General features: G+C 45.5%; 1 protein-coding gene across 1 annotated transcript in view; it reads right to left on the reverse strand.

Annotated features, from left to right (window-relative positions):
* Positions 1–11,885, reverse strand: part of GARIN5A (golgi associated RAB2 interactor 5A) — a 65,473-nt gene extending 53,588 nt beyond the window's left edge. Inside the window, exon 1 of the mRNA XM_069201806.1 lies at positions 11,736–11,885. Within this exon, the coding sequence (XP_069057907.1) occupies positions 11,736–11,885 (150 nt within the window). The remainder of the gene's footprint in view (positions 1–11,735) is intronic.
* Positions 11,886–26,206: the final 14,321 nt, after the last annotated feature.

Genomic DNA, 26,206 nt, shown 5'->3' on the forward strand with positions numbered 1-26,206 from the left:
TATGACCTTGTCCTTATTTAAAGATGAACTCAAGGCTGTGAGCTACTATGAAGGTATCTGGGAGGGTAGCTCGCGAACGACTGGATGGAGATGCCAGTGCTATACTATCTTTGATTTAAAATATGTTGACTCTGCAATTGTTGAGCTCTCTTCCTATTAAGAGTTCAGTACGAAATACGACCCATTTTGACACTGGACTTCTCAATTACTAATGGCTGTTAGATGAATTAATTTCAGTGGTTTACATGCCACAAAATTCTACAAATGAACGGTTTACTTTTATTCTCACTTTGAAGGTGTCTACTATAATGTGTTGGATTGTTCCAACACAACAAAGTTATTGCAAACAAATGTCATGCACACTGGTAATGCAGATATATGCATGTAGGAACTCACAATTCAGGATAATATCATTAATCCATTATAGCGCTTGTGATTATGTAAAAAGTGATAATAAAGTGAGAATGGTTTTAAATATGTAACTAGTTTGCTTTGAGTATGAAATATGTAATGTGATGTTATTACAATATTTTTACGTATATGTGCATATACTTATATATCCGATTCGCAGAACGCACATGACACTTACGTTCAGCAGTGGGGGCACTCCCTTTGATTAAACCGCTTCGCCGGTGCATACCTCCATGGGGCCCTGACACCCAATTTGCAGAGACTTATTAGAAAAAAACACAAAGCACAAGTATACCATATCCTTTACAATATGAATAATATGAAAGCTGAATGTTTGCTGCAGGAATGAGTAGGAAGAATTGATACATGCTACAGGGATCCTGGTTTGGGGCCAATCCATGGCAGAAACATGTTGACCCACATGATTCAGGAGTAATAACCTTCCTAGGCATCCTGACTTTGATTTTAAATCATCTCCTTGGTCCTCAATCATTAAGGGAGTAACTTGAGGCAACCACTGCATTTTAAAGTCTCACACTCTGGATCCCACATTGTGATAAAAACCCATTAAAAGTACTCCCTCTACCATAAGTAGCCCATTCATCATTAGAATCATTTTTGACAAAGAGGAAGCCCTATGGTGAATCATGACTCCTGGGTTAGTGTATAACAGCTTACCTAACATTTTTTTAAACGCCTCTCTCTCGTTAAACACACACAGAGAATAGACAAGATGCAATAATCCGATTTTCCTAGGTACACTTCTGGATTGTGTTTGTTTACATGCATGTTATGGGTATTGGGGTGCAATTCACGATGGCCCTCTCCCTCTTGCTTCTCTCTTCCCCCAGTGGCCAGGAAATCCATGGACATTATCAGAGCTTTCAATTTAGGTTTATCTAACTAAGACAAGTAAGATTACACTAAACAAATAACATTAAAATAAACACATAACAGTGAATACTCAGACTCTACTGGTCATGTGTTCTTTAAATCCTGGCTTCTGGATCCTTTGCCTCTTACTACCAGTACTGAGCCAATTCTACAGGGCTTTGAGCATGCAGAGGCCACTGAACAATATTTATAACAAGCACTGCTTATTGTTCCTTGAATCTCTGGAACTAAATACTGCTCTAAACTCACTGAGGTTAAGTACTTCCTTTTTTAGGTTGTGAATAGAGAAGGTTTTGACTAGAGCACACCATACACCAGACTCAAGATCTATGCGACTACCTCACCACCTACTTCGACAATGAAATCACCACAACATAAAGGAACTTCGCACCCCGGCCCACCGCAGAAAACTCCATACACCTCCTCATGACATCAGACACCCCCTTCAAACAAGGTAGGCCAAGTGGAATAAGCTCACCACCCAAAATACTTCTAACATCATGAAAACCATCCACTCAGGATCTCGTACGGACCCATGCCCACAACACATGTTCATCCTCGGATTCAACAGCATCAGCAAGAGACTCACAGAAATCCTCAACTCAGCCACCTACCCCGGTGTCTGGAAACATGCAAGAATCAAACCCCTCCTCAAGAAACCCACCGCAGACACCAGTGACCTAAAAAAATACTGACTCATATCTCTGCTCCCATTCCCAGCAAAAGTTCTATACAAGGCCATCAACCAGCAACTCGCGTCATACTTAGAAGACAACAGCCTGATGGATCCATACCAGTATGTTTTCTGCACCAATCGCAGCACAGAAACCACCCTGATCACCACTATGCATGATATCAAAACCGTCTTAAACCATGGACATTTGGCCACCCTCATCCTCCTCGACGTCTCAGCGGTCTTCGCCACAATTTCCCACCACACTCTGCTCAAAAGACTTCAACAGATCGGCATCCAAGGAAGTGCCATATAATGGATTCTGTCCTTTCTCTCTAGAGGGACACAGGCCATCCACCTTCCCCTCTCACCACTCAACCCATGCTTTTCATCTGCGGAGTCCAAACCTATTCAACTTTTACATGTACATGACACCCAGGCCAACGTCGTAAGAAACCACGGACTAAACATCATCTCTTATGCAGATGACGCAGCTTATCCTCTCGCTGTCAAAGGATCGATCCAAGACTTAAACCAATTTCAGCTTTACCGCAACCTGGGGATCATCACTGACAACAAACTCTACATGAAAAACCAAGGCAATGCATTTTTTTTGGCCTGCTTCCACACCCACCACCTCCTGCACAAGATTCTCAAGTGGCTCAACACTGAAACTAGGCGCATCGTCACCCAGCCCTCGTCACCAGCTGTCTGGACTATGGGAACGCCCTCTACACCTCACAATCCAAATCATTCAGAGCGTTTCAGCAATACTCATACTCAAATTCCCAAGCTGCTCGCACACGTTCCACCACCTTAAGAGGCTCCACTGGGTCCCCGTACACAAAAGATGCCAATTTAAGCTACTGACCCTCACCTACAAAGCCCTGCACAAGCTGGGACTCACCTGCTCAATCACCGCTTGAACTTTCACCACCCCACCAGACACCACTGATCAGCTGCACTTTACCTCACCTGAACACCAAGTATCTGCAGAAGCAACTATGGAGGATGTGACTTCTCTTACCTGGCAGCAAAAGCGTGGAACAATGTACCCCTTCACCTGAGGTCCCTGCCTCCATCCTGGAATTCAGACGACAGCCCAAGACTTGACTATTCGACTGATCCCTCATGCTGACACGCGGCAGCTCACATGGTGCCTGGATACCCTCATGGGTGATAAGTGCGCCCAACAAATCAATTTACTGATTAATTGACTTTCAGAGTTTAGCAAGGTCACGCAAAGAGTCAAAAGATTTAGAGCCTTATTCACAGTGTGGCAGATGAGATACTCCATCACAACAAGGTGGCCATCACGCCCATTTCATTATGAGTGCCACAGGCTAAATGAACTTGAATTATTGAGGACAGGGCCCCCGCCACAGTTGTGCAATGTAACCTGTTCAACAAATGCTAAATAAGGGCCTTAATTTTGATTGCTAAAGTAGGTTTAGAAAATCAAGTATATGAAGCACTGGAATAACACTTAATAACTTGTAAAGTCTAGGCAGTGGTACATTTAAATGAAATAAGAGTGTTAGAGCAGCTCTCTCACCATAATAAGATTCCTTAAGCAACAGCACCCAGTTTGTACTACATGTATATGGGAGCTAGTGCAGGGCGTCACTGAGCTTTTTAAATCTAGCTTGGTGCAGGCACTGTGTTCATTCAGAGGTTTCTTGCAAGCGTCAGCAGAAATTGCTGTTGTGTGTCTTTGAGAGCAGGGTGCAGCGCTGGTAAATGGGACTTTGAGTGTTTAAAATCTTATTGTGGCAACCTGTACTCAGCTTGCTAGGTTCTGGGCAGGCTTTCTGTTCCAACCAAGGCTTGAAGAAAACACATCAGATAAAACTGGAGAGATTCCATTCTCAGGTAAACAAATGCATCCCAGACTGTCATATCAGAACAAAATGACAGGCAATACACAAGCTGTGTAGCTCTCTGGGAAAAGTGATGACTCTGCACTGATCTTTACAATGACTTCATTTTGTTAAACTGGACAGCACCTACAGCAGTCTGATCTTGTACAGACTTCTTTCCCTTTCCACAGTGGGTCTTTAGCCCATAGCTCACGTCAGTCGAAGTTTACAAGTCCTGATGAGTTTAGATCCTTTCTCATCCTGGAGTGTAGATTACACTCCTTGTTTGCGAAATAAAGCAATGGTAGGTTTTATTTCTTCAGTCCTAGGGTTAGACTCTGACTCCTACAGGAGAAAGGCAGCCAAGATTCCTGCCTGGGGGAATGCATATGTTGCTCATTACTCATTTGTCGAGCTTCACCAGAGTCACAGGGTAAGCCAATTTACTGGCCCACTTAGGCAACATAGAAGCACAGTTAGTGATCATTAAATCCTGGACACCTAACAAACTCTAATGATGTAATATATGAATATCGACAGTGTGCCCGCAAGTTCAAATGCTGCCCAATCATTTTAAACATCAAAGTATCTGGACAAATGGTGGTGGTAGGTATCCCATTATTCCAGAAGTATGTTGTCTCTTCCAGACACTGAGTGGATTAGGGAATGTTATTTTGACTTTTACTAAGCTTGATCACAGGATGCTCTTTATGTGCAGATAACGTATCCCTTTGTTCAGGTGAGAGCTTTGGCCATGTCTTTGCCCACGATGCTTGTCAAGATGTTACATCATACAGGTCACAGTCACATATGATTAGACTGGTTCAGTCCAGTGAGAGTTAACCAAAGAGCCAATATCAGTTCCATTGGGAGTTTGTGCGTTTAACTCAGATATATACAAATCTGGCTAAAATGGCATGTTCAGATCATAGGAGAGGAAGTGGCAGCACAAAGAACAGAGACATAAAGGCGGAAACAGAGTAGTGATTGGAGTAACCTGTGTAGGGGACCTCAAAGTCACACCTCCTCACCACACACCTCTTTCAATCTGAGTCACTGTCAATCCCCCCTCCCACCCCCTCCACCCCCGCCAGAGTTTGACCTAGTTGCAAGTTCTGTGAAAAGCCCGAGTTTCTTTATGGAAAAGGAAGTTCATTATGTTTTCTTGGCAAATGTGGCAAAAAGGAAGCACAAGATAAAAACCATTCAACTACAAACCTCACTGTTTGCTTCTGAAAAGAGCACAATGTAGAGCCAGTGGCTCTCAGAGAAAGAAGGGAAGAGGAGGGAAGTAATATACGGGTTCAGGCCAGTAGTGATAGGACTGCCGCTCATGTCTCTCTGCTGTCCAAAATATGTACTTTCCATTGTGCCCATATTATTTTGCAGCTCTGAATCGCTTACTATTTTATGTACTGTCAACTCGTTACCTGTGCTGAAAAATTACATGTTTTTGTTCACATTTGTATTTCAACAGTACTCACACTGACCACCTTAGACACTAGACCCGGATAATTTGCTGTATGTATGAAGATTTTTATAATCAGGTTAATGAGTTTTAAGAGAAAGATGGAACTGAAAAGCTTTAATTTATAGTGTACCTCAAACTATCACAATAGAATCAAAAGATCGGAACTTCTCTCAGCTAGTCACTAGCGCTACACACAGAACTACCCCAGGGCTCGAAAAATCTCCTGGTCACTCCCTATGGCAAGTTTTATTTTATGAGGTGGAGCTATGTTTAGATTCCACTGGACCAGTGGACAAAGAAGAGGCATTCTATTCAGTCAGGAACTGAATTAGCAATTAAGATGCTTTTCAATCTTATTCTTGCCACATTTGCTCTGTGTTCAGAGACAGAGGTCAAAAGTCAGTTTGTCTTCTTGTAATGCAAATACTTTTCCTTATGTCTGCAGAGTTCCAGGACTTTGTAAGGAGAACTGTATGACCTATGTGAAATGAAAGGCTTTTGGTATCAGGTTTTTTCTAACACACATTTATATAACAGTCAACTTTACAAATATTTCAAAATATATTTCAGTAGCTGTGAAAGACAATTTTTTGTACTTCTGTGTGATAAAAAAAAAATATTTTAATAGGCTGAAAAAAAGTCAGAACACTTTACTTGGAGATGTGCAAATGATAAATGTTTTCTGAAACCCAATTTTCACAGATCATTGTTAATACACTATATAGTTTTATCAATAAAGCTGCAAGTTAGTGGGAAGATTTTTGGACATTTCTTGGAAATTTACTGTTTGTAAATGACAGTGCACTACCACATCATGCTTTAGTAAATACATTTATTTAAAGTGAGTGTTTAAACATAAACTGAGAAACGCTCTTGCCCTGATGGCAAAGCTATTCGTAAACTAAGAGGCAAGTCATGCATGAATCATGTGTACCCCGTATGTGGGCTAGATTTATTATACATGGAGCAAACGTTTAGTGTATTTATTCAAACAAAAGAGGATTTATTTATTTTTACCGCAGAAATGCTGAACTCACATATTTGAAGGTGCACTCATATGTGAGAATGAAGAGAAAGGTGACTGTAAAATACAATATGTGCCTAGGATCACACAATTTGAGACCCGTTTCTGGGTCAAGAATATAACTGTTAGGTCGAGTAGATTATTCAAGCTACTCGACCTGCAGGTCTAGTAACATTTTTATGATTTTTCAAGGCCTGTACCCTCACTTTGAAGCAATATTTGTTCTGCCTGGACAGGAACCAAGGTCTTCTGGAGCGACCAGTTCAAACAAAGCTATCATCCTAAGACCAGATGCTACCACAACACTCCCATCTTTACTATAAAGGCACTCAAGTACGCTGAAGTTGAATTTCACATCTCATAACACTCAACACTTGGCCAAATATTTTTTTGTACCTGTATAAATTGTTATAAAAAGTATTTCAAATACTAATTTGTCATAAAAATTCCACAGACCCTAAATTACAACAAAAACACCTTTGATTACTAAAGAAAACAAAATTCAGCTGACAAATGGCAGCACTCTGATGCCAATGAAAGAAGTTCAGAAGCAAGTTTGCCAATATGCACTCAACAAGATCTACAAAGCCTCTATCAGGAAAGCCAAAACACCTCCAACAAGACCTTGAATGCCAACTGCACCACCAGGAAAGCCCATGGGATCCACACACTATTATGAAACCTAGAAAGTTCAACCACAAAGAATTATTTCCAGAATTATGTAACTCCATCACATTTCACCGTGTGGCCGAAAGGAAGATGCTAGAACTCCAATCTTTAAGGCACCTTCAGGGGTGTGGAATTTAATAAAATATCAACTTATCCCTGGGATAAGATGCTTCATAAATGTATGTGTCCTATAAAAAAATCTACTTGCTCCTTTGGTGCCATATAGTGAGGTGACAAGTTAAGGCATTCATCTCATTATATGAGTGAGCTCTGTTAATAGCCTTTCTGATTATGCCAGGGTTAATACTATAGTAGGTCTTGAATGCTACCAATTTCCTTATTTTGCCACCTTTCCACAGATCTACATACTGGGGCTGGAGGTAGCAGTAAGCAACATTTCAAGGGCAGTAATGCCCTTTTGAGTCTGTGCAAACCTACTAACTTGCATGGTTAATGGCTTTCATCAGGTCTTCCCTAATCATTTCTTATACTGTGAAAGGTTGGAGATGTACTCATGACAAGGGTCAGAAGAAAAACATCTTCCAGGGTTGGGAATAAAGTGGTTGAAGGGAAAGTAAACTACTAAACGCTCAACAAATTTTTGCATGAGCAAATCTATACCTGCATATTTGCTTGTGCTAAAATATAGTTCACAAATAGTTTCTAGGAATATGATTTCCTGGTCTACTTCTGTGAATTCTTGTGAATTCATGAAATACGCAAAGCTGCACTAATGGAAAGACATATATCATGGGTCCACTTTTGTAACTTTCTTTAAGAATTGGGCCCCTAATTAAGTCTAGTGTTAACAAGACATTTTGCTTTATTCAAATTATATTTCTCTCTCTATCCATCTATCGGCTGGCTTCACTGTGACTGATACTACTTGAAGAACCCTCTCCTACTCAGCGTCTGAATACTCTCACGGGTGACAAGTTCCACACTGTACAAATCCATGTTAAATTACAAGGATCACAATCTGCTCTTTTACAAGGAGCATATCAGCACACAAAGTAGTTTTCTTCACTGTCAGGGACTACTGTGGCAATGTGCGCTTTTTGTGACCAAAGAATATTTTTGCTTTTTGCTAAAATATGTTATAATGGTGAGGGCCCAGCAGGTCCCACAACAAAAAAGTTGACAAAACTAAAAGATTGACCAAAAAAAGACTTATTGGCTTTGCCAATGCTTGTTTATATTCATGTTTATCAAAAGCTTGCTGAAACTGGTAACACTGACTTCCAATTATGAATAATTTTGGAAAAAATGGTACCTAAAGTTTCTTAGTAGTTCAGAACTTATTTTCTTAGTTGCAATTTTTGTGAACATTTTATTTTGAAAGCAAAAAATCAATCTTGCTTTCAAACTTCTGCAAATATCTGCATTTGTTCAAAGAGCATGACACACAGCCTCATATTTTTACACGTTGCAAATGTGTGTACACATTATCTTACTGGAACCACTATCAGTAGTGTAGTGCAGTCCGAGCTTACAACATGTATTTAGAACACTCACCCTAATCATAAAGGCATTGCATTAATAAACCATAAATACAAGTTCAAACAGCATTAACATATGGAAATAAATATTACCTTAACTGCAGACAATTCCTTCCTCTGCTCTGTAATGTGGTACTGTAAATTGCCAGCCAAAGGCTCTGGGCTGCATGGGGTTGGGCCTACTTTTCCCAAGGATAAAATAAATCAGAAAACTCGGGTTATAGGAATTCCACACATCTGGCCTTATTAACAGCCATCCTATGCCAACAGAAAAAGGATGTGTCAAAAACCAGACTTCCATCACTTTGGGGCCTATTCATACAGATAAATACACACATGTGCATTTACTCGTATGTTTATTTACCACTACATAAAAATGTTAATTCTACACTTATTGCTACTTAGCATTTCCCAATGTACATTTACCCTTAGATGTAAACTTACATGTCTCCACCTGCTCCAATCAGGCTGTGAGGACAACCACAATAGGATTTATGAGTGAAATGACTACAAGTAAATTTGTACCGGTGAGTAGGGAACTCTGCATGTCCATAGGTATTCACTGCTCTGACCTGCTAAAATTAGTTTTATTTTGCACTGCTTTGATGTCAGCAGATTTTAGTACTGAGACAGAGGGTTTACCAGAGGGTGGGGTGGTGAAGACTGAAACAGGTAGGGTCATATTGTGCATGGCACCTATATAGCTCCTGCGATTTGGGCCATACAAAACCTACAATTCTAGATGCTTAGTTGTCAATAATATGGAGCGTTGCACTTCGGGTTGCAAGTGATAAAGGGAACTTGAGATTCACTTCCATTGTCAGTCTATGTGAAAAACAAACGTATTATTGACAGAAACCCAACAACATAAGGTACTAAATCTACACCATGTGAACCCTTAAATCTTCCCACAACTATGATTCCAAAAGAAGCACTAGACAATCAACTCCCTTATTTTTGTTCACTTCTGGAATAAACAAAGGGACTTTACCAGGGTGTCTCACTCTTATACTGTGACAGGCACAAGGATTCCGGACCATATCACACCATTCATAGTAGCATGACATGTGCTACCATTTTACAGACATTTAACTTTCAAGACCCTGTGCATCACAAAAGGGCCAAGGGCAAAGTCCCACACTTCATCCAAGTAAAGCTCTAAAGACATTCAAAAGGATAAGACTCTCTTACAGAATGGCATTACAGTTGGCCATGCCTACATATAACAAGGAATCCAATGGTGAGACCAGCTTCTAGGTAGAAGCGAATAACCTCTGAAATTATCACCTGGTGAAAATAAGAGTCATTGAAACCCTTAAAGTTCAAGAAAATTGTCAAGAGCTAACACGTCCCACGGCGGTAACACAATCACTAAATCTAACTATTGCAAAATGACAGAAAGAAAGAAACTTGATCTAGGGCATGTACTATAGAATACTCTACCACCTGAAGCTCCAAGCGACTTTCATATGATACCCAATTCCTGCCATCATTAGGAAGGGCCAAACTTGCATCCAAGTAAATCTCATGAGACTCACAGAAAAGCACACTCCGTTAAAGGCTGGTACCACTTCAGATCATTCTTACTTATAAGAAGGGCTTAAATGTGATACCGTCTTCATATAAATGGAATAGCTATTATGAACAACATTTAACTTCAGAGGCATGCAAGAATCTTGTGCTGTAGAAAAAGCACCACCAACAATGATGGGCTTGCGGTAATGGGACAGGCTATTTTCAGTCTCTGCAAGATCAGGAGAAAAACATGCTACTACTATACACTTAATACGTTTCTAGCTCACTGAAATTTAAACGTATGCATTCTGCACCTGTCAGTGTTAACTGTGCCACTATCATAAACGGCAACTGCCTGCACGTCTACTACTGCATCATTAATCTATTTAAGCCACACCCAGTTTAAAATGTATTCTTGCAGTGAGTGTACTTATGCCTTTGTGTAGACTGCACTATGTAATCTGCTAATGCTCACTGAACTGAAAGGAATGTGATCTCTCTCAATTCGCGTCAATGCCGTAAAAGTTTACTGCGCTACTCTTCTCATTACACTCTCGTGCAAACTCCGTAAGTTAGAATATTTTTGCAGTATACTTTTATATTAACAATGTGACCAAAATAAAGTGTAAATAACTGAGGTACATGTACAAAATAATTCAACGAATGTACGTTCCTTATGAATTACTTGTATTAGACTGAAGTGTAACATGAAGTGTGTCTTGGACTACCAGGGCGTCCTCCATCGATGCCTAAAAGCCCTGATTTCTAGGGCTGTGCTATTCCCTAGCAACCAAGCTTAGACTGTTCTTCTGTCACACTTGGACCAACCCTCAGAGCACACACCATGACTGGTTGCACACCGCCCTTTACATTATAGCAATCTGTATCACACTTGGCAAGATCTAAAAAGCCCCAACAATGTGAAGGGGTCAATTCTCAAAGTATCTAGTTCTCGACTGGCATCCTGGCTACACCTCCTCAAGCAGTACCCATTCACCCCACGTATCTCTTAGATTTGCTTAGCTCTCATTCCTAGGGTGAGTATCCATGACTGGTCGTGTAATGCCAATTTCTATAGGTCGGTCTGTGGACACCGAGAGGGAGTCAACAAGATACATACTTGGTGCCATCCTCTGTTTCACTCAGTGACGCTTACATCTCAGCACATGCAATGGAGGTCATTCAATGCCCATTTCTATGGATCACTGCTGCTGCCTGGGGAAGTCTCGGATCATACACCATGACTGGTGACATAATGCACTTTCATTTTGGATGCTCCTTCACCACCACAGGGTGGTGGTATATTCGGTCATAACTACACCTCTAATGCCGCCAGTCAATTGAACTGAACTACCTGGTACAGGTACCTTCACAGGCAGCACGGATGAGCATCATCTCCTACCTAGATATCTGTTGGATCAACTACATGTTTGCATCAGTACTGTAAGAAATGTAATGTTCATACGTTCATGACACCAATTCACGATCACGTCCCATGTAGGCCTCGATGCGCTCACACACTACCTACCCATCCACACAACAGTACTTAAAGGTTAAGGGCCTTATCCCTCACTCTATTTCACTTCACATGTACGGATAAAGCAGCAACAAAAGTGTAGCTCTGGTTCTCACACATTATTGTGTTGCCCTATATAATTGTTATATGGAGCGTGCATGTGGTTGTGTGTCTGATGTGTACCTATGTGGTACGCATCTGTACCTGTACAAAGTTGCTCTCAAACACTGGTGCGTACTTGAAGGGGTCGTACTCGCCCTCATACAGCTGCGACTGCAGCTCTCCCATTTCAGGGAGAAAGAGCTTTAAATCTTGACCATACGTCATCCATTCGTCTTTATTGGTGAAGGGCATGCTCATCATAGCTCACCTCCTGAAAGCAAGAAAAAAAAAGCTAAATCAGTAGTCTATAACTTGGGAGAGAATGTACAAAAGGGAGGCAACACAACCTGCTAGAGACTGCACAGTACTGAGTCGGAGAGAGCTTGAGAGAGACACATTTGGGAATGCACATCAGTGAGAAAAACCAATGGGCATATGCTGCACATGGGAAAGATTCTATAGCTGAAGAGACTGGACACCTGGGAGAAACAGCACACCCTGAAGTGGCTGTGAACATGGCACAGACTAAACAAATAGGAGACAATACAACATGCCAGAGACTACTTTATCGAGTCTGCAACCCCAATAAATAATGGATACATTGGAGATTGCACATTATTGAGAAAATGTACAGCAGGTACAGGCTGCAACCTGGGACACACAGTATAACTGGAGGAGGCTGCACACCTGGGAGTGACTGTGTACATGGGACAGACTATACCTTAACTGGGAGAAACTGCAACTGAAAGGGACAGCACTCCTGCTAGACACCCAGGAGAATTATAGACCCCAGGGAATGTCTCCTTGGAGAGAATAAACACTTTATGAGAGCCTGCACCACTGGAGGAGGCTTACACCTGGGAGAGGCTGCACACTTAGGACACATGGCAAAAGTGGGAAATAAAGAATATCCAACTAGAGGAGAGAAAAACTGAGAGATAATTCAACAGCAGCATGACCCTCTGCTTCATACAGACAATACAGAAAACAAACAGTGGGAACGTGAAACACATCGAGGAAGCCAGCAGGAGTGAACAGAGAGGGCTATAATGGTAACGTTCTCCCTCATGCAGTTCAATGCATTAAAAGTTAATTTGGGGGATTTGAGTTTATTTACTCAGAATGAAAAAATGGCATTTAAGAACAATATATGTGACTTCAGAAGAAGCAAGATGGTGTTTTTTGCAACCAACGGGCAGGTTTACAAAATGAGAAATCAGAATTGGTGGTAATACAATCTCGTGATTTTAATGACGTAGGTTGCAAATTGGAACTGATTGGAAGCCCTCATTTGGATGGTGGCCTTCTGCGGTCAGCAGAGTACCATATCTATGATCTCCTTTAAAAATACAGCCAGTTTTTCTTAAAGGAGAGCTGCATTTAAAAAGAAATGTTTATTTTGTTCTGTTTGTTTCAGAGTTAATAAGAACCTTTTTTTCAACATTCACATTTAGCAATTCGGAAACACTAATTTAGTATGTTTAGTATAGAGGAAAAAATATGTTGCCATTTAAAACTGGGAGAGTTTGTGAATGTTAAAACAAAAATGAAATGACACGGAGGATGTATCAATGACAATACCCAATTTATTCGAACTGACTATGCTGAAAAAAGCACAGCGTGACACCATATTTTCAAAAAGATGATCCTGACAACAATCATCGATGTGGTTAGACTTAATCGAGGTTGTTAAATATTTGAATTTTTCTTCTGTGCAAATTTAGGGCTGTCTGTCTAAGCTGTAGCTTTTTCAGCAAATTTATTGGAAAATATGATGTAAATAAAAAGACTACAAAGGCTCTACTTCTGGAGCTTTGCTTCACAAGCAGGAAAGACTCCATAAGATAAATACACGCACTTAATAGGTTGGAGACCTGTCAGCCACGTACACTTCAAACAAAGAGTACACACATAAGGGAATTTCGACACAAACAGCAAAGACTGAATATTTTTTAAATGCGCATTTGGGCATAAAGTATGTGTTTAAAAAAAATGCTAAGGTGGTGTTTTAAGTTGCGAATGACTACTACTGATGACATTTTCTTGGCACCATAAGGGACTTGCTGCTATGGGTGTTATTTCATAGTTCACATGGATATATTTGATCAGCTGTACTGATAAAACTTTTATAACACATGGGGCCAGATGTAGCAAAGGGTTTGCGCCTCGCAAACGGCGAAAAACTCCGTTTGCGAGGCGCAAAAGCCTCTCTGCTATGCAGAAATGCATTTTGCAAGTCGGATCCGACTCGCAAAATGCATTTCCGACTCGCAAATAGGAAGGGGTGTTCCCTTCCTATTTGCGACTCGCAATGCTATGCAATTTCATTTGCGCCCGCGAAAGCGGTCGCAAATGAAATCGCTGTTACCATCCACTTGAAGTGGATGGTAACCCATTCGCAAACGGGAAGGGGTCCCCATGGGACCCCTTCCCCTTTGTGAATGATCACAAAAACAATTTTGGACCACTGCCTGCTCTGAAAAATACCGAAACAAAAGGTTTCGGGTTTTTTTCTAAGTGCAGCTCGTTTTCCTTTAAGGAAAACGGGCTGCAGATAGAAAAAAAAAAAAAAACTGCTTTATTAAAAAGCAGTCACGGACATGGTGGTCTGCTGTCTCCAGCAGGCCACCATCCCCGTGAGTGCCCATACTCGCAATGGGGTCGCAAAGTGCAACCCACCTCATAAATATTTATGAGGTGGGTCTTTGCGACCCCATTGCGAGTTGCAGAAGGTGTCTGAGACACCTTTCTGCATAGCAAATTGCGACTTGCAATTTGCGAGTCGCACGGACTCGCAAATTGCAAGTCGCAATTTGCTTTTTTCCTACATCTGGCCCATGGTCACTAATGTTGCTCTGAGGCAGGTCTGTAAGAATGGGGCAAATCACCTAGGAAGCAGGGATTGAATAAAACTGATCTGACACTCAAGGCATAACAATTACAATCCCTGTTTTTTACCTGGCTATGCTGTGAAACGCAAATCCAGACATCATATTTTCACTTACTTTTAGGGAAGAGGAACCCCTTCAATAATCTTGTGTATGGTCAGCCTCAAAAGAATGACTAGAGGAGTTTTGTTTCACATGCAGGAAAGCCCCATAGTAGGAAATTAGGGCCAGATGTAGCAAAGTTTTGCGAGTCGCAAATGGCCCGAATCGATATTTGCGACTGAGCAAAATCGGAAATGGAATGCAAAAATCCCATTTCCGACTCGCAAAAAGCGATGCGAGCCGATAGCGACTCGCAAAAATTGCAACCCCATTTTGCAACCCGCAAATAGGAAGTCGCAATTTGCGAGTCGCAAACCATATGCAATAGCAACTCGCAAATTGTGACTAGTCGCAAAAAGCCCAGTTTGCATGTCCCATTTACCACTAACTCAGAGCAGGTGGTAACCAATACCAAAGTATAAAAGGAGACCCAGAAGGCATCTGGGTTACTCAAGATGGCAGAGATATACCTGATAGCAGTGAGGAGGAGAGTCCACGCAGCCCAGCAGAGGAGGAGGAGGAGCCAGAGACAGGAGAAGAGTTACAGAACAAGGCAGACTCTTTTTCAGCAAACTGAGGAAGATATCTATGACAAATACCGCCTTAGCAGCGCAGCCATACTAGAATTAATTGAATTACTAAAACCACAGCTAGAACGCCAGACTCTGCGCGGCTGCGCCATCCCTACGCATGTGCAAGTGCTATGCTCACTGCACCTCTTGGCCTCAGGGAGCTATCAGGGGGTCATTGCTGTGGCAGGTGGGGTATCTCAAAGTGCACTGTCAAGGTTCCTCAGGGCATTCCTAGATGCCATACTCACACACATGTCTCACTTCATATACCTACCCAGGAATGAGGCAGAAATTAACAGCACCAAGCTGGACTTTTACCGGATTACCAACTTTCCCCATGTCATAGGGTGTGTAGATGAGACACATATTCAAATATGCCCCCCTGCAAACCTGGAATATCTGTTCCGCAACAGAAAGTGTACCCACTCACTCAATATTCAGGTTATTTGTGACGCTCATTATGTCATCACCGACATTTCCAGGCAGTACCCATGACTCCTACATTTTTAGGCACAGTGGGATACACCAACGCCTGGAACGTGGGGAGTTTGGAGACGGAAACCTCCTAGGTAGAGCTGCATACACCTCGTAGACATACACACAGGTCACTGTGCATACCAACCAGGACTTTCTAACAGTGTAATGTTTGTGCCCAACAGGTGACAGTGCATATGCACTACGGCCATGGATAATGACTCCGTTCTTAACACCCAGCAATGATTCCGAGAGGCGATACAACAGTGCACATAAGAGGACCAGGAACATAATAGAACGCACCTTCGGATTGCTGAAAGCAAGGTTCAGATGCCTCCACCGCAGTGGAGGTGCCCTCCAGTATACCCCCATTACAGCATTCAAAATTGTTGTTGCATGCGCCATCCTGCACAATATTGCCACCCGACGTGGGTTACCTCTCACCCCTGCAGACCCAGATTCAGAGGATGAAGAGCAGGAGCAACCACATCGCCATCATGGGGATCGGAGTATAGCAAATCAAGGCAGACTGAGACGGGAACACATCGCAACCCAATACTTTGGAAGGTACGTGTCAACTTCAACCATACTCACCTATTGACCAAAAACTCAATTTGTTAAGAGGAACAAAAAAACTATTTAATATGTGCAGAAATTGAACTATTTACAATGACTAACTGTTCATGTACATCAAAAAGCAAACCATGCATGGGGCACATTGCTGTCATGTGCCCCAACATCAGGGACAGGGTTCAGTCTATGTCCTACGGCGGCCTCTGCCAGCCTGGCTGGTCCCAGGTTGTTCTGCAGTGCTCTGCCTGGTACTCCCACTCCAGAGCACCCTAGTGTCACTGGCAGAGACACTGCTCACTGTGGAGCCCTCTTCGCTGGCCTGGGGGGTGTCCCCTGTGCCCCTGGACAGATGCCGTGCCTCCATTAAATCGATCACATGTGTGATCGGGCCCAGGCCTCTAGCCACATCCCCTGCAAAGTGGCCCATTTCAACTTGGAGGCCAACTGTCCTTCTCGACAGGCCAGTGGTGTTGACTGCCAGTCTGCCAATTGATGTGGCCATCCTGTCCAGCTTCTGGAGCAGCTGACGGTCCCTGCGCCGCCCACCCTCGCTCTGTGACAGTAGTCCTGCCACCAGTTCCCACATGGACAGGGCTAGGTCCCCAGTGTTTGTGCCAATGACGTCCAATTGGGAATGGAGCTGCTGCATGCTGGCCTCATTGCTCCTCACAAAGCGGTGCAGAACCCCACTAATTCTCCCTAACATATTGTTCTGCAGGCGCTGACCACGGAGCAGGTGTGCCTCGGTGATGGTGGTCGATGGACGGCCGGACTCAGCCTGCAGCCCTGCTCTCCTGAACCTGCGTCGCCTGCGCAGCGGTGGATGCCCTGTGAGCTCTACTGTGGCACTCCTGGCTGTTGCTGGCGCAGCCTCCTGAACCACTGTTGCAGCAGGTGTTGACATGAAGGGGATGGTGTTGGTGGTGCAGGTGCAGGTGGGAGTGGTGGCAGCTCCTGTGCTTTCCTCATGGGGCTGGCTGCTGTGGCTTGTGGTGGTGTCTTGTGGGAGACCTGTGGGACATGGGGAACAGACTGTCAGTGTCTACTATCTGTTGCACACTTCCTAATAAACATTTGCCGATTTACTGCCTACTTGACTACATTGCCCATAATGCATCATTCTGGTGTTTGCTACCCTGAAATGGAGCTATCTTGGTTGTGCATGCCCCTGTGTACATGGTGGGTGGGGGTATGGCATTGATGGGGGTACAGGCATATCACATGGTACTCACCGGTTGATGTAGTGGGCTCAGAGGTGTCCAGATCTCCAAATCCTGTCACTGCCTCCTGCTCCAGGGTCTCCTCCACCCTTTCCTCCAGGGGTGTGGGTGGTGGTACGGATGATGGTCCCCCTCCTGTGCCTCTCATCTCCCGGAGCCTTTCTGACACCCTCTCCTTGGTCCGGGAGCGGAGGTCATACCACCTCTTTTTTATCTCATCCACACTCCTGTGGCTGACCCTCAGTGACTTCACTTTTTCTTGAATTTCCAGCCAGAGTTGTTTTATGGTTGAGTCTGGCACATTGAGGGCTGCCTTTCCAAAGAGATCATCATAGTGCTGACAGCATTCTTCTGTCAGCATCTCCAGCTCCTTCTCAGAAAATTTCAGTTTTCTTTTTCTTGGTGTTTCTGCCATTGTAGATGCTGTTCCTCCTGTTGGCTGTTCAGCAGTTTAAAATGGGTGTGGTCCTCCCTCCTCCCAGGTGTATTAGTAACCTTCCTGGCTGTGATGTCATCATCATGTGCCAGGAAGTGTTTCCAGAGTGTTCTGGAGTGGTTTCTGGAGTGTTCTGCAGCACCTGCAATCAATTTACATGGAACTCGCAATTTGCGACACCCACTCGCAAATTGCGAGTCTGTTTTTTGCGCGATTGCAAACTGCGACCTCGCAGACAGCGGACTCGCTATCTGCGTTGAGACTCCGGGTGCGAGTCGCAAATTGTACACAGACATTGTACCTGCATTCCTATTAGCGACACACAATTTGCGAGTCGCACATGCTCGCAAATTGCGAGTCGCTAATTTTTTTGTACCTACATCTGGCCCTTAGTGTATCAAATATACTGCATTTATGTGGGATAAACACAACTGAAACTTAATGTGAGACTGCGTTATACTGCTGGAAGCGAGTGAATACCCATTGGACTGCAAATAGGGCAGAGAAGGTACATGTAAGAGAAATGAAATTGAGAGAGCACATGTACGAGGTACTTCATATTAGAGAAACAGTCGCCACCAAGGAGTGAGTGCACAATTGGAGAGACCACACATCAAGGAATGCATACACTACAAAGACAGAATATGTGGGAGTGAATACACCTGGAGCACAATGTACACAGGAGTAACTGCAGATCTGGGAAGGGTGAATTTGAAAACATGAACATTGTTGGGGATACGGCACACCTGTGACATTATACATACTCTAGTGAGTGCTCACTTTAAACAGATACATAGAGGCAAAACTGCACACATAAAGCAGGCTGCAATCTGGGAGACAAAAACCACCTCAGAGAGAACATAAAACCAGTAGCTGGTTGTTTGGGAGAGACAGCACACTGAAAGAGATTACACTCCTGGAAGCAATTGATCGAATGGGAGGAACTTTGCACACAAGAATGCACATCTGGGACAGATATCACACCAGAAACACCAAGGACATGACACAGACTAAATATCTTGATGATGATGCACACATGGGAAAATACACATCAGAACAACAGCGCACTTGGACGGAATTGCAGATCTCTAAGTGAGTGCACACTTGGGATAGCGGATACCTGAGAAAATTTTAACGACAAGCCTAAAATACTTCTACACTGAGAATACGCAGCTCGTTCTCTTCCTCATGGACAAGACACTCTGGGGGTCATTCTGACCCTGGCGGTCTTGGACCGCCAGGGCAAGAATGACGGAAGCACCGCCAACAGGCTGGCGGTGCTTCAATCCCCATTCTGACCCCGGCGGTCGCCCCGCCGGGGCCGGCGGTTTTCCGCCGTTTTTGCCCCGGCTGGAATAATCCGCCAGGGCAGCGCTTCAAGCAGCGCTGCCCTGGGGATTATGACCCCCTTACCGCCAGCCTGTTTCTGGCGGTTTTCACTGCCAGGAAGAGGCTGGCGGTAAGGGGTGTCCTGGTGCCCCTGGGGACCCTGCACTGCTCATGCCACTGGCATGGGCAGTGCAGGGGTCCCCTAACAGGGCCCCGGCCAGCTTTTCACTGTCTGCCTAGCAGACAGTGAAAAGCGCGACGGGTGCAACTGCACCCGTCGCACGGCCGCAACACCGCCGGCTCCATTCGGAGCCGGCTCCTGTGTTGCGGCCTCATTCCCGCTGGGCCGGTGGGCACTAACTTGGTTAGCACCCGCCGGCTCGGCGGGAATGTTGGAATGGGGTCCGCGTTATTGCGGCCACATGGTGGTTTCCAAGGTTGGAATCACCCCCTCTGTACCCAGATCAAAGTTCAATGCCTGCATGATAGAAGTCGCCCAATGGATGAAGATAAACAGTCGGAACCTGAACACTGACAAGATTGAAATTTTTATCTTCGGAAAGAGCTCTTCACCATGGGGCTCCATCTTGTGGCCAACAGATCTAGGATTGACACCTACTCCCACCACAAGATCCTCAGGATCATCATCAACTGCAAACTCAACATGACCGGCCAAGTCAATGCTGTTGCTGCCTCATGCTTCCATACCCTGAAGATGCTTAGATTTTCAAATGGCTTCCAATCAGCACCAGGAAAACTGTCACACAACCCCTTGCTACAAACAGGCTGGATGGGCTAAGGAAAACACCCTTTATGCCAGGATGAGCAAAAGGCTAGACCATTCACAACTCAGTGGCTAGAAATCACTCTTAACCGCTTACACCACACTCACATCACACCACACCTGAAGGAGCACCACTGGCTTCCCATACACAAACGACCACAATTCAAACTCCTCACCAACACTTTCAAAGCACTACATAACACCGTTCCAGCACACCTCGAAAATCACATCTGTTTTCACAAACCTTCCAGTTACTGCCAATCTTCTGGATTCCTACTTACACACATCCCAGGCATACAGAAAACTAGATCCATCACTCGAGCCTCCTCCTACATCGTTTCAAAAGCGTGAAATTTGCTGCTACATACAAGTGCCTCCTCCTCATTTTCTGAGTTCCACAATAAGCTGAAGACCTGGCTTTTCGAGTAGTCCCACTAGGCCCTAGGTTTGGCTAAACTCACACCATCTCAGTTTCAGGATACCCACCCGGTGACAGTGTGCTCTACAAATATGTATAACATAACATAATACCACAGAATGGCCAACCGAGAGAGACTGTACACAAGGAATACATATTGTATTCCAGTGTTCCCTTTAATAGTATTTGCACTGGAGATCTGGTATTGTAATGTCTGGACTGGCTGTTGCCTGCTGACAAGTCTTGACCACCTTCGCTCTTTGTAAACAGTATGCAATTTTATGTGTCTTTATTATCAAATTACCATACTGTTGCTCTAGTAATCCAGTAGTCAGCAAGCAGGTTCCCTGTGCTGATACACAGACTACTGAGATGTGAAACAGAAGTGAAGGATATATTTCTCCCAACTGCTTTTAAAACTTAACATGATTCTAGATTGTATATTATCTTGACAGTCTGTGCTGCACAACTTGTCTCTAAATATCTAAAAATGTAATGTAATTACTTATTATTCACTTTGGTACTGTATTCTGTAGACCTGGGAAAAACACTTAGGGAGACTACTTTTCTGGATAAAACTGCATATAAGGGAAATATTAAATGAAGAACTACCCCACCCCTGTAAGAATCTGCATGTCTAGGAGAAAATGCAACCCTATGAAAATTAGGCTAAAAAATAGGTGAGACTGCACATCTGCAAAGTGTACACCATAACAAGAAAGTGAAAGCCCGAGAGACATTGCACACCTGAAAAATACTCAAACTATGGGACCAATGAAGGATGACTGCAGGAAAGGCCATACATATGAGATACTACAAAACTGGAGGTTATGATACTATTGGCAGACAAGGCATACTAGCAAGGGAATATAAGTGAGAGACTGCAAACATGGGAACTTAATTGCTAATGAAGGAGAGTGAACAAGAGAAACTAGATACTTGAGAACGTAGCACACCTAAATTACTAAAATCTTTAACAGACTGCACACCTGCGACACTCTATGCAGTTGAGAATCACAGCATGTGGTTGAGATGGTGGACCAAATGTACAGTAAAATGTATCGGTAAAGGTCATCGTAAATTGTGAACCGACTTTTTACTGAATCCATTCAGTTTTTGGGAACCAACCTATAAAATAATAGGTCGGTTTGCGAAAACCTGATTTGTTGTGGGTTGCAATCCGACCTACCTCATGAATATTAACAAGTTAAGTGGCAAATTGCGACCAATTATAATTTGCTGCAATCACCGGGATGGGGGCCTGCTGTGGTCAGCAGACCACCATGTCAGTGATTGCTTTTAACCTCTTGGTGCAGTTACTGACCGACATTGGGGAGGGGTATAAAGGTCTTTCTAGTGCTTTTTCATTTTATTTTTACCTCAGACTGCTTGGCAAGAACTTCCCGAGCAGCCTGAGTCTTTTCTTTTTACCCCTTAGGTAATGATGATCAGCTTGCTGATGTCATAACAGTAAAGTGAAAGTAAAACATGTCTAAGGACTTGTTTTACTTTCACTGTACCGGAGCTGTGGAGCATATCTCACCCCCCATCCCCAATCACTGATTCTCTTGGGAGAGGTATTGTTCGAAAAGGAAGAAGCTCCACTTTCTAAAGTTATCTCTGCCCAGTGGATCCCTGCTTGAGGATCGCCACAGGAGAGTGATCCCCATGTACAGATGCACAAACTAGACACCAGGGATTTTGGGGAGCACCCCCCCTTGGGCAAGGGATTGCGCTCTCCCCCCCCCCCCAAAAATGTAATTATTTCTGCCCCCACACACCCAGGGAAGGCAGATGGGGTGATTACCTCCAAACTGCCCTTCTCGGGGGGGGCAGAAAGTCCACTAGACACAGGAAAAATGTTAATAACATATTCATAGAGCTGGGGGTTGCCAACCATAGACATAGGCCCTCATTACAACCCTGGCGGTCGGTGTATGAAAGTGGCGGTAATAACGCCAACGGGCCGGCGGTAAAAAAAATTGGAATCATGACCATGGCGGAAACCGCCAACATAGACAGCCACATTAACACTCCGACCACCACGGCGGTAGAAACAAACACCGTGGCGATAACCGCCAACAGACAGGCGGAACCCAATGTACCGCCCACTGTATTACAACAGGCCTATCCGCCACCTTTTCCGGGGCGGTACCAATGCCATCAAAAGCAAGGCGGAAACAGTCTGTGGAACGGAAACCACTCACCTTTCAATACCCAACGAGGAACCAGGATGCCAGGGAGCCCGAGTTACAGGTCCTGCCCATGTTGGTTTACCTCCTCTTGTATCATGAGCAGCAAAGACGCCGGCGACTACCACGGTGAGTACTGCACCTAGCACACAGGGGAGGGGAGGAGGGAAAAGAGAGTGACACACACACGCAACACCCCCAGCATCACCCACAACACCATACACACAAATACATGCAGCAACATTACATATACACCCCGTCACTCCCTCCAACGCAAGGACCAAATTAAATGATTGTAACAAGTGTAATCATCGAAAAATCAGATAGGCCAAAATTAAAATATCAGTATATACAAATATGTACACCAACTACACAAGTCCGGATAGTAATGAAATCATTGTCCGTGGACCAGTGGTTCCAAAATGCATGGGCGAAGTCCACACATGATACCTGACTCGAAATGGAGAGAACACTCCTGGGGCATCAGATCGAAAATAAACAGGCACCTCAGGGGGAGGGGGAGGAGGGCACCTCAGCCGGATGAACGGACGACGCCACTGCTCCATGAGGGGGATCCATGCCCACTGCTTTATCCTGGGGAGTGCAAAGCCACAGTCTCTCAAGTCTCTCCAGTGGGTGGTTTGCCCACTGCTTTATCCTGGGAAGTGCAAGGCAACAGTCTCTCAAGTCTCTCCAGTGGGTGGTTTGCCCACTGCTTTATCCTGGGAGTGCAAAGCCACTGGTTCTGGAGGGGGCATTGTGCCCAGTATGCTGCATCCTGCCACAGACTGGGGTGGTGGATGCTTTTCTCCACTGGTTCTGGAGGGGGCTTTGTGTCCAGAGTGCTTCATCCTGCCAAGGACTGAGTTAGTGGATGCTTTTCTCCACTGGTTCTGGAGGGGGCTTTGTGCCCAGAGTGCTTCATCCTGCCAAGGACTGGATTAGATGATGCTTTTCTCCACTGGTTCTGGAGGGGGCTTTGTGCCCAGAGTGCTTCATTCTGCCAATGACTGGGGTAGTGGATGCTTTTCTCCACTGGTTCTGGAGGGGGCTTTGTGCCCAGAGTGCTTCACATGCAGTGTGGCAGGTCCCATTCCCTCAGCTGGGTGTGTGTGCCACGAGATTTCCTGGGAACAGGTAGCATGATACTCCATGGAGGCAGAGACACACTCCACCCTGCTGCGACTGTGTCTGCCACCTGCAGGTACAAACAGTGCTGGGTGTCGTGCCTCATGTACGCTGTGCAGGGTCCAGGACGTCTCCTGCAGCCTCGGATGGCTGGCCACTGGGGATGATAGCCATGTCAGCTGTGGTGGCACTGTCTGAGCACATCACGGGGCTGGTGGCGGTGGTGGCGGTGGTTGTGGCGGTGTCTGTGGCGGAGATGCTGGCAGTGGTGAATGTGTCAGTCCCTGTGGAGGGACACAGCAGGACGTCTCCTGCAGCCTTGGACGGCTGCCCACTGGTGATGATCCTGGGGACTGTTGCTGAGGCAGCAGACGTGCAAGTGGCGGTGTCCACCGCCGTACAGGTTGCTGTTCTGGTTGCCAGAAGGTGTGACTCTGGTCCCTCAGTCGGAGACTCCGTGCCCTGTCTGACTTGCCCTTTGCCTTGTGTCCCTTTCCCACCTTTGATGTCGCTGCTGGTCCCTTGGCACTGTCCCCTTTTGGCTTGGAGGAACCCTTGCTGGGTGGTTGGTGCGGCTTCTCCCTCTGGCATGTGGGCACCTTATTCACCTTGGCAGGTGGCGGAATGGGCTGATCCTTGGCCTCGCTAGGTGGCACACTGGCAGCCCTGATGGGTGCCGCCTGCGATGTGACAGGACTTGCTGAGGATTTGGTGGCTGAGGAGCTGGGCTGGGACCTGGACAGCCCTGCCCTAGGGGAAGGAGGGGGGAGGGAGGTGTAGGGAAGAGGTCAATGTTAGCCAGGAAGAGTTTCTTAGACACACTGGGACGGGAAGATGGAGGGGGTTTGGGAGTGGAGGAAGAGGTAGTGGTTGTAGGAGGTGTACATCTGCTGAATTTGGGTGAAGGTGCATGGGCCGGAGGCTGTAGTGAGGTGGATGGCTGTTGGGTGGGTGTGTGCCTGCGTTTGTGTACTTTGGGAGGAGTGCTCACAGACACACTGGGAGAGGACACAGGGGATGTGTGAATGGCAGTGGGGGTGGTGATTGCATGTGAGCAGTGTGTGGTGATGGGCGTGCTGGTGATGGAGGTAGTGGATGAAGATGTAGTGCATACAAGTGTGAGTGGAGACGAGACAGAGAGGGAGAAGGAGGATGTGGAGCAGGGGGACACAGTGGAGGCAGTGGATATTGGTGTGTCTGCATGGGGATGGTGCTTGTGGGATGTGTGGTACTTATGTTTGCCATGTCCACTCTTGTGTGTTGATGAGTGTGCATGCTGGTCTGATGGTGTGCTTAGGATAGGCTGAGGTACAGGGGATTGAGTCTGGGTAGAGGAAGTTGGAGGGGGAGGCTGGACACAGGGACAATGGCTGCCATCAGTGCTGAGGCCAGAGCCTGAAATGCTCTCTGTTGGGCCACCACGCCAGAATGAATGCCCTCCAGGTATGCATTTGTTTGCTGCAAATGCCTCTCAACACCCTGGATGGCATTCAAAATGGTTGACTGCCCAACAGTGAGGGATCTCAGGAGGTCAATAGCCTCCTCACTGAGGGCAGCAGGGATGTCTGGGGCAGGGCCTGAGGTGCCAGGGGCAAAGGAGATGCCCCCCCTGGGTAAGCGGGCACGGGAAACTCGATGAGGGGCTGCTGGAAGGGCGGTGCTGGGAGGGGGTGGCAGCTGTACCTGTTGTTCCGGTGTGCACAGAGGTGCCCGCCACCGCAAGGGAGCTACCATCAGAGGAGCTGTCGCTGGTGTCTGCTCCAGTCCTCGTCGTGGAGCTCCCCTCCCCCTCCATCCCACTGGTGCTTTCTGACTCCGTTAATTCACCCTCCAGGGCCATGTGGGATGCAGCTCCCTGCTGCTCCGGTGCCAATGCTCCTCCACCAGATGATGCTAATGCACACAAGGACAGGGTGACAAAACAAAAAGGCGGGGAAAGACAGAGGAGACACATGGTCAATGCCTGCAACACCACTACCGTTGGCGGACACAACACAGAGGGAGCAGCCCTATGCACTAAACCACGCACTAACAGTGCAGGGAAAAGCACATTCCCATGGGGGACTCTGTCTAGACCCATTTCATGCAGAGCTGGAACCCATGGGAGCCTGACTAGGTGTAGAGGGCAAATACCACCTTTGGGGTTGGAGAGGGACTGAGCCTGCAAATCAATGGATCTACCTTTGCGCGCCTGCCCTGGCCTAGGGGAACCCAGAGTCCACTTCCCCCACCCAGACACCTCGTCAAGCACGCAGTCAGCTGAATGAGAATGTACTCACCCCCTTGTGGCTGCTGTGATGCCCTCAAGCACCCATCCACCTCAGGATATGCCACCGCCAGGATCCGGTACATCAGGGGGGTCATGGTGCGACGGGCACCCCTTCCACGTTGGGAGGCCATCCCCAGCTGGGCCTCCGCCGTCTTCTTGCTCCAGCGGCGCAGGTCCTCCCATCTTTT

This window comes from Pleurodeles waltl, chromosome 7 (genome assembly GCF_031143425.1).
Source record: "Pleurodeles waltl isolate 20211129_DDA chromosome 7, aPleWal1.hap1.20221129, whole genome shotgun sequence".
NCBI classification, from domain to species: domain Eukaryota; kingdom Metazoa; phylum Chordata; class Amphibia; order Caudata; family Salamandridae; genus Pleurodeles; species Pleurodeles waltl.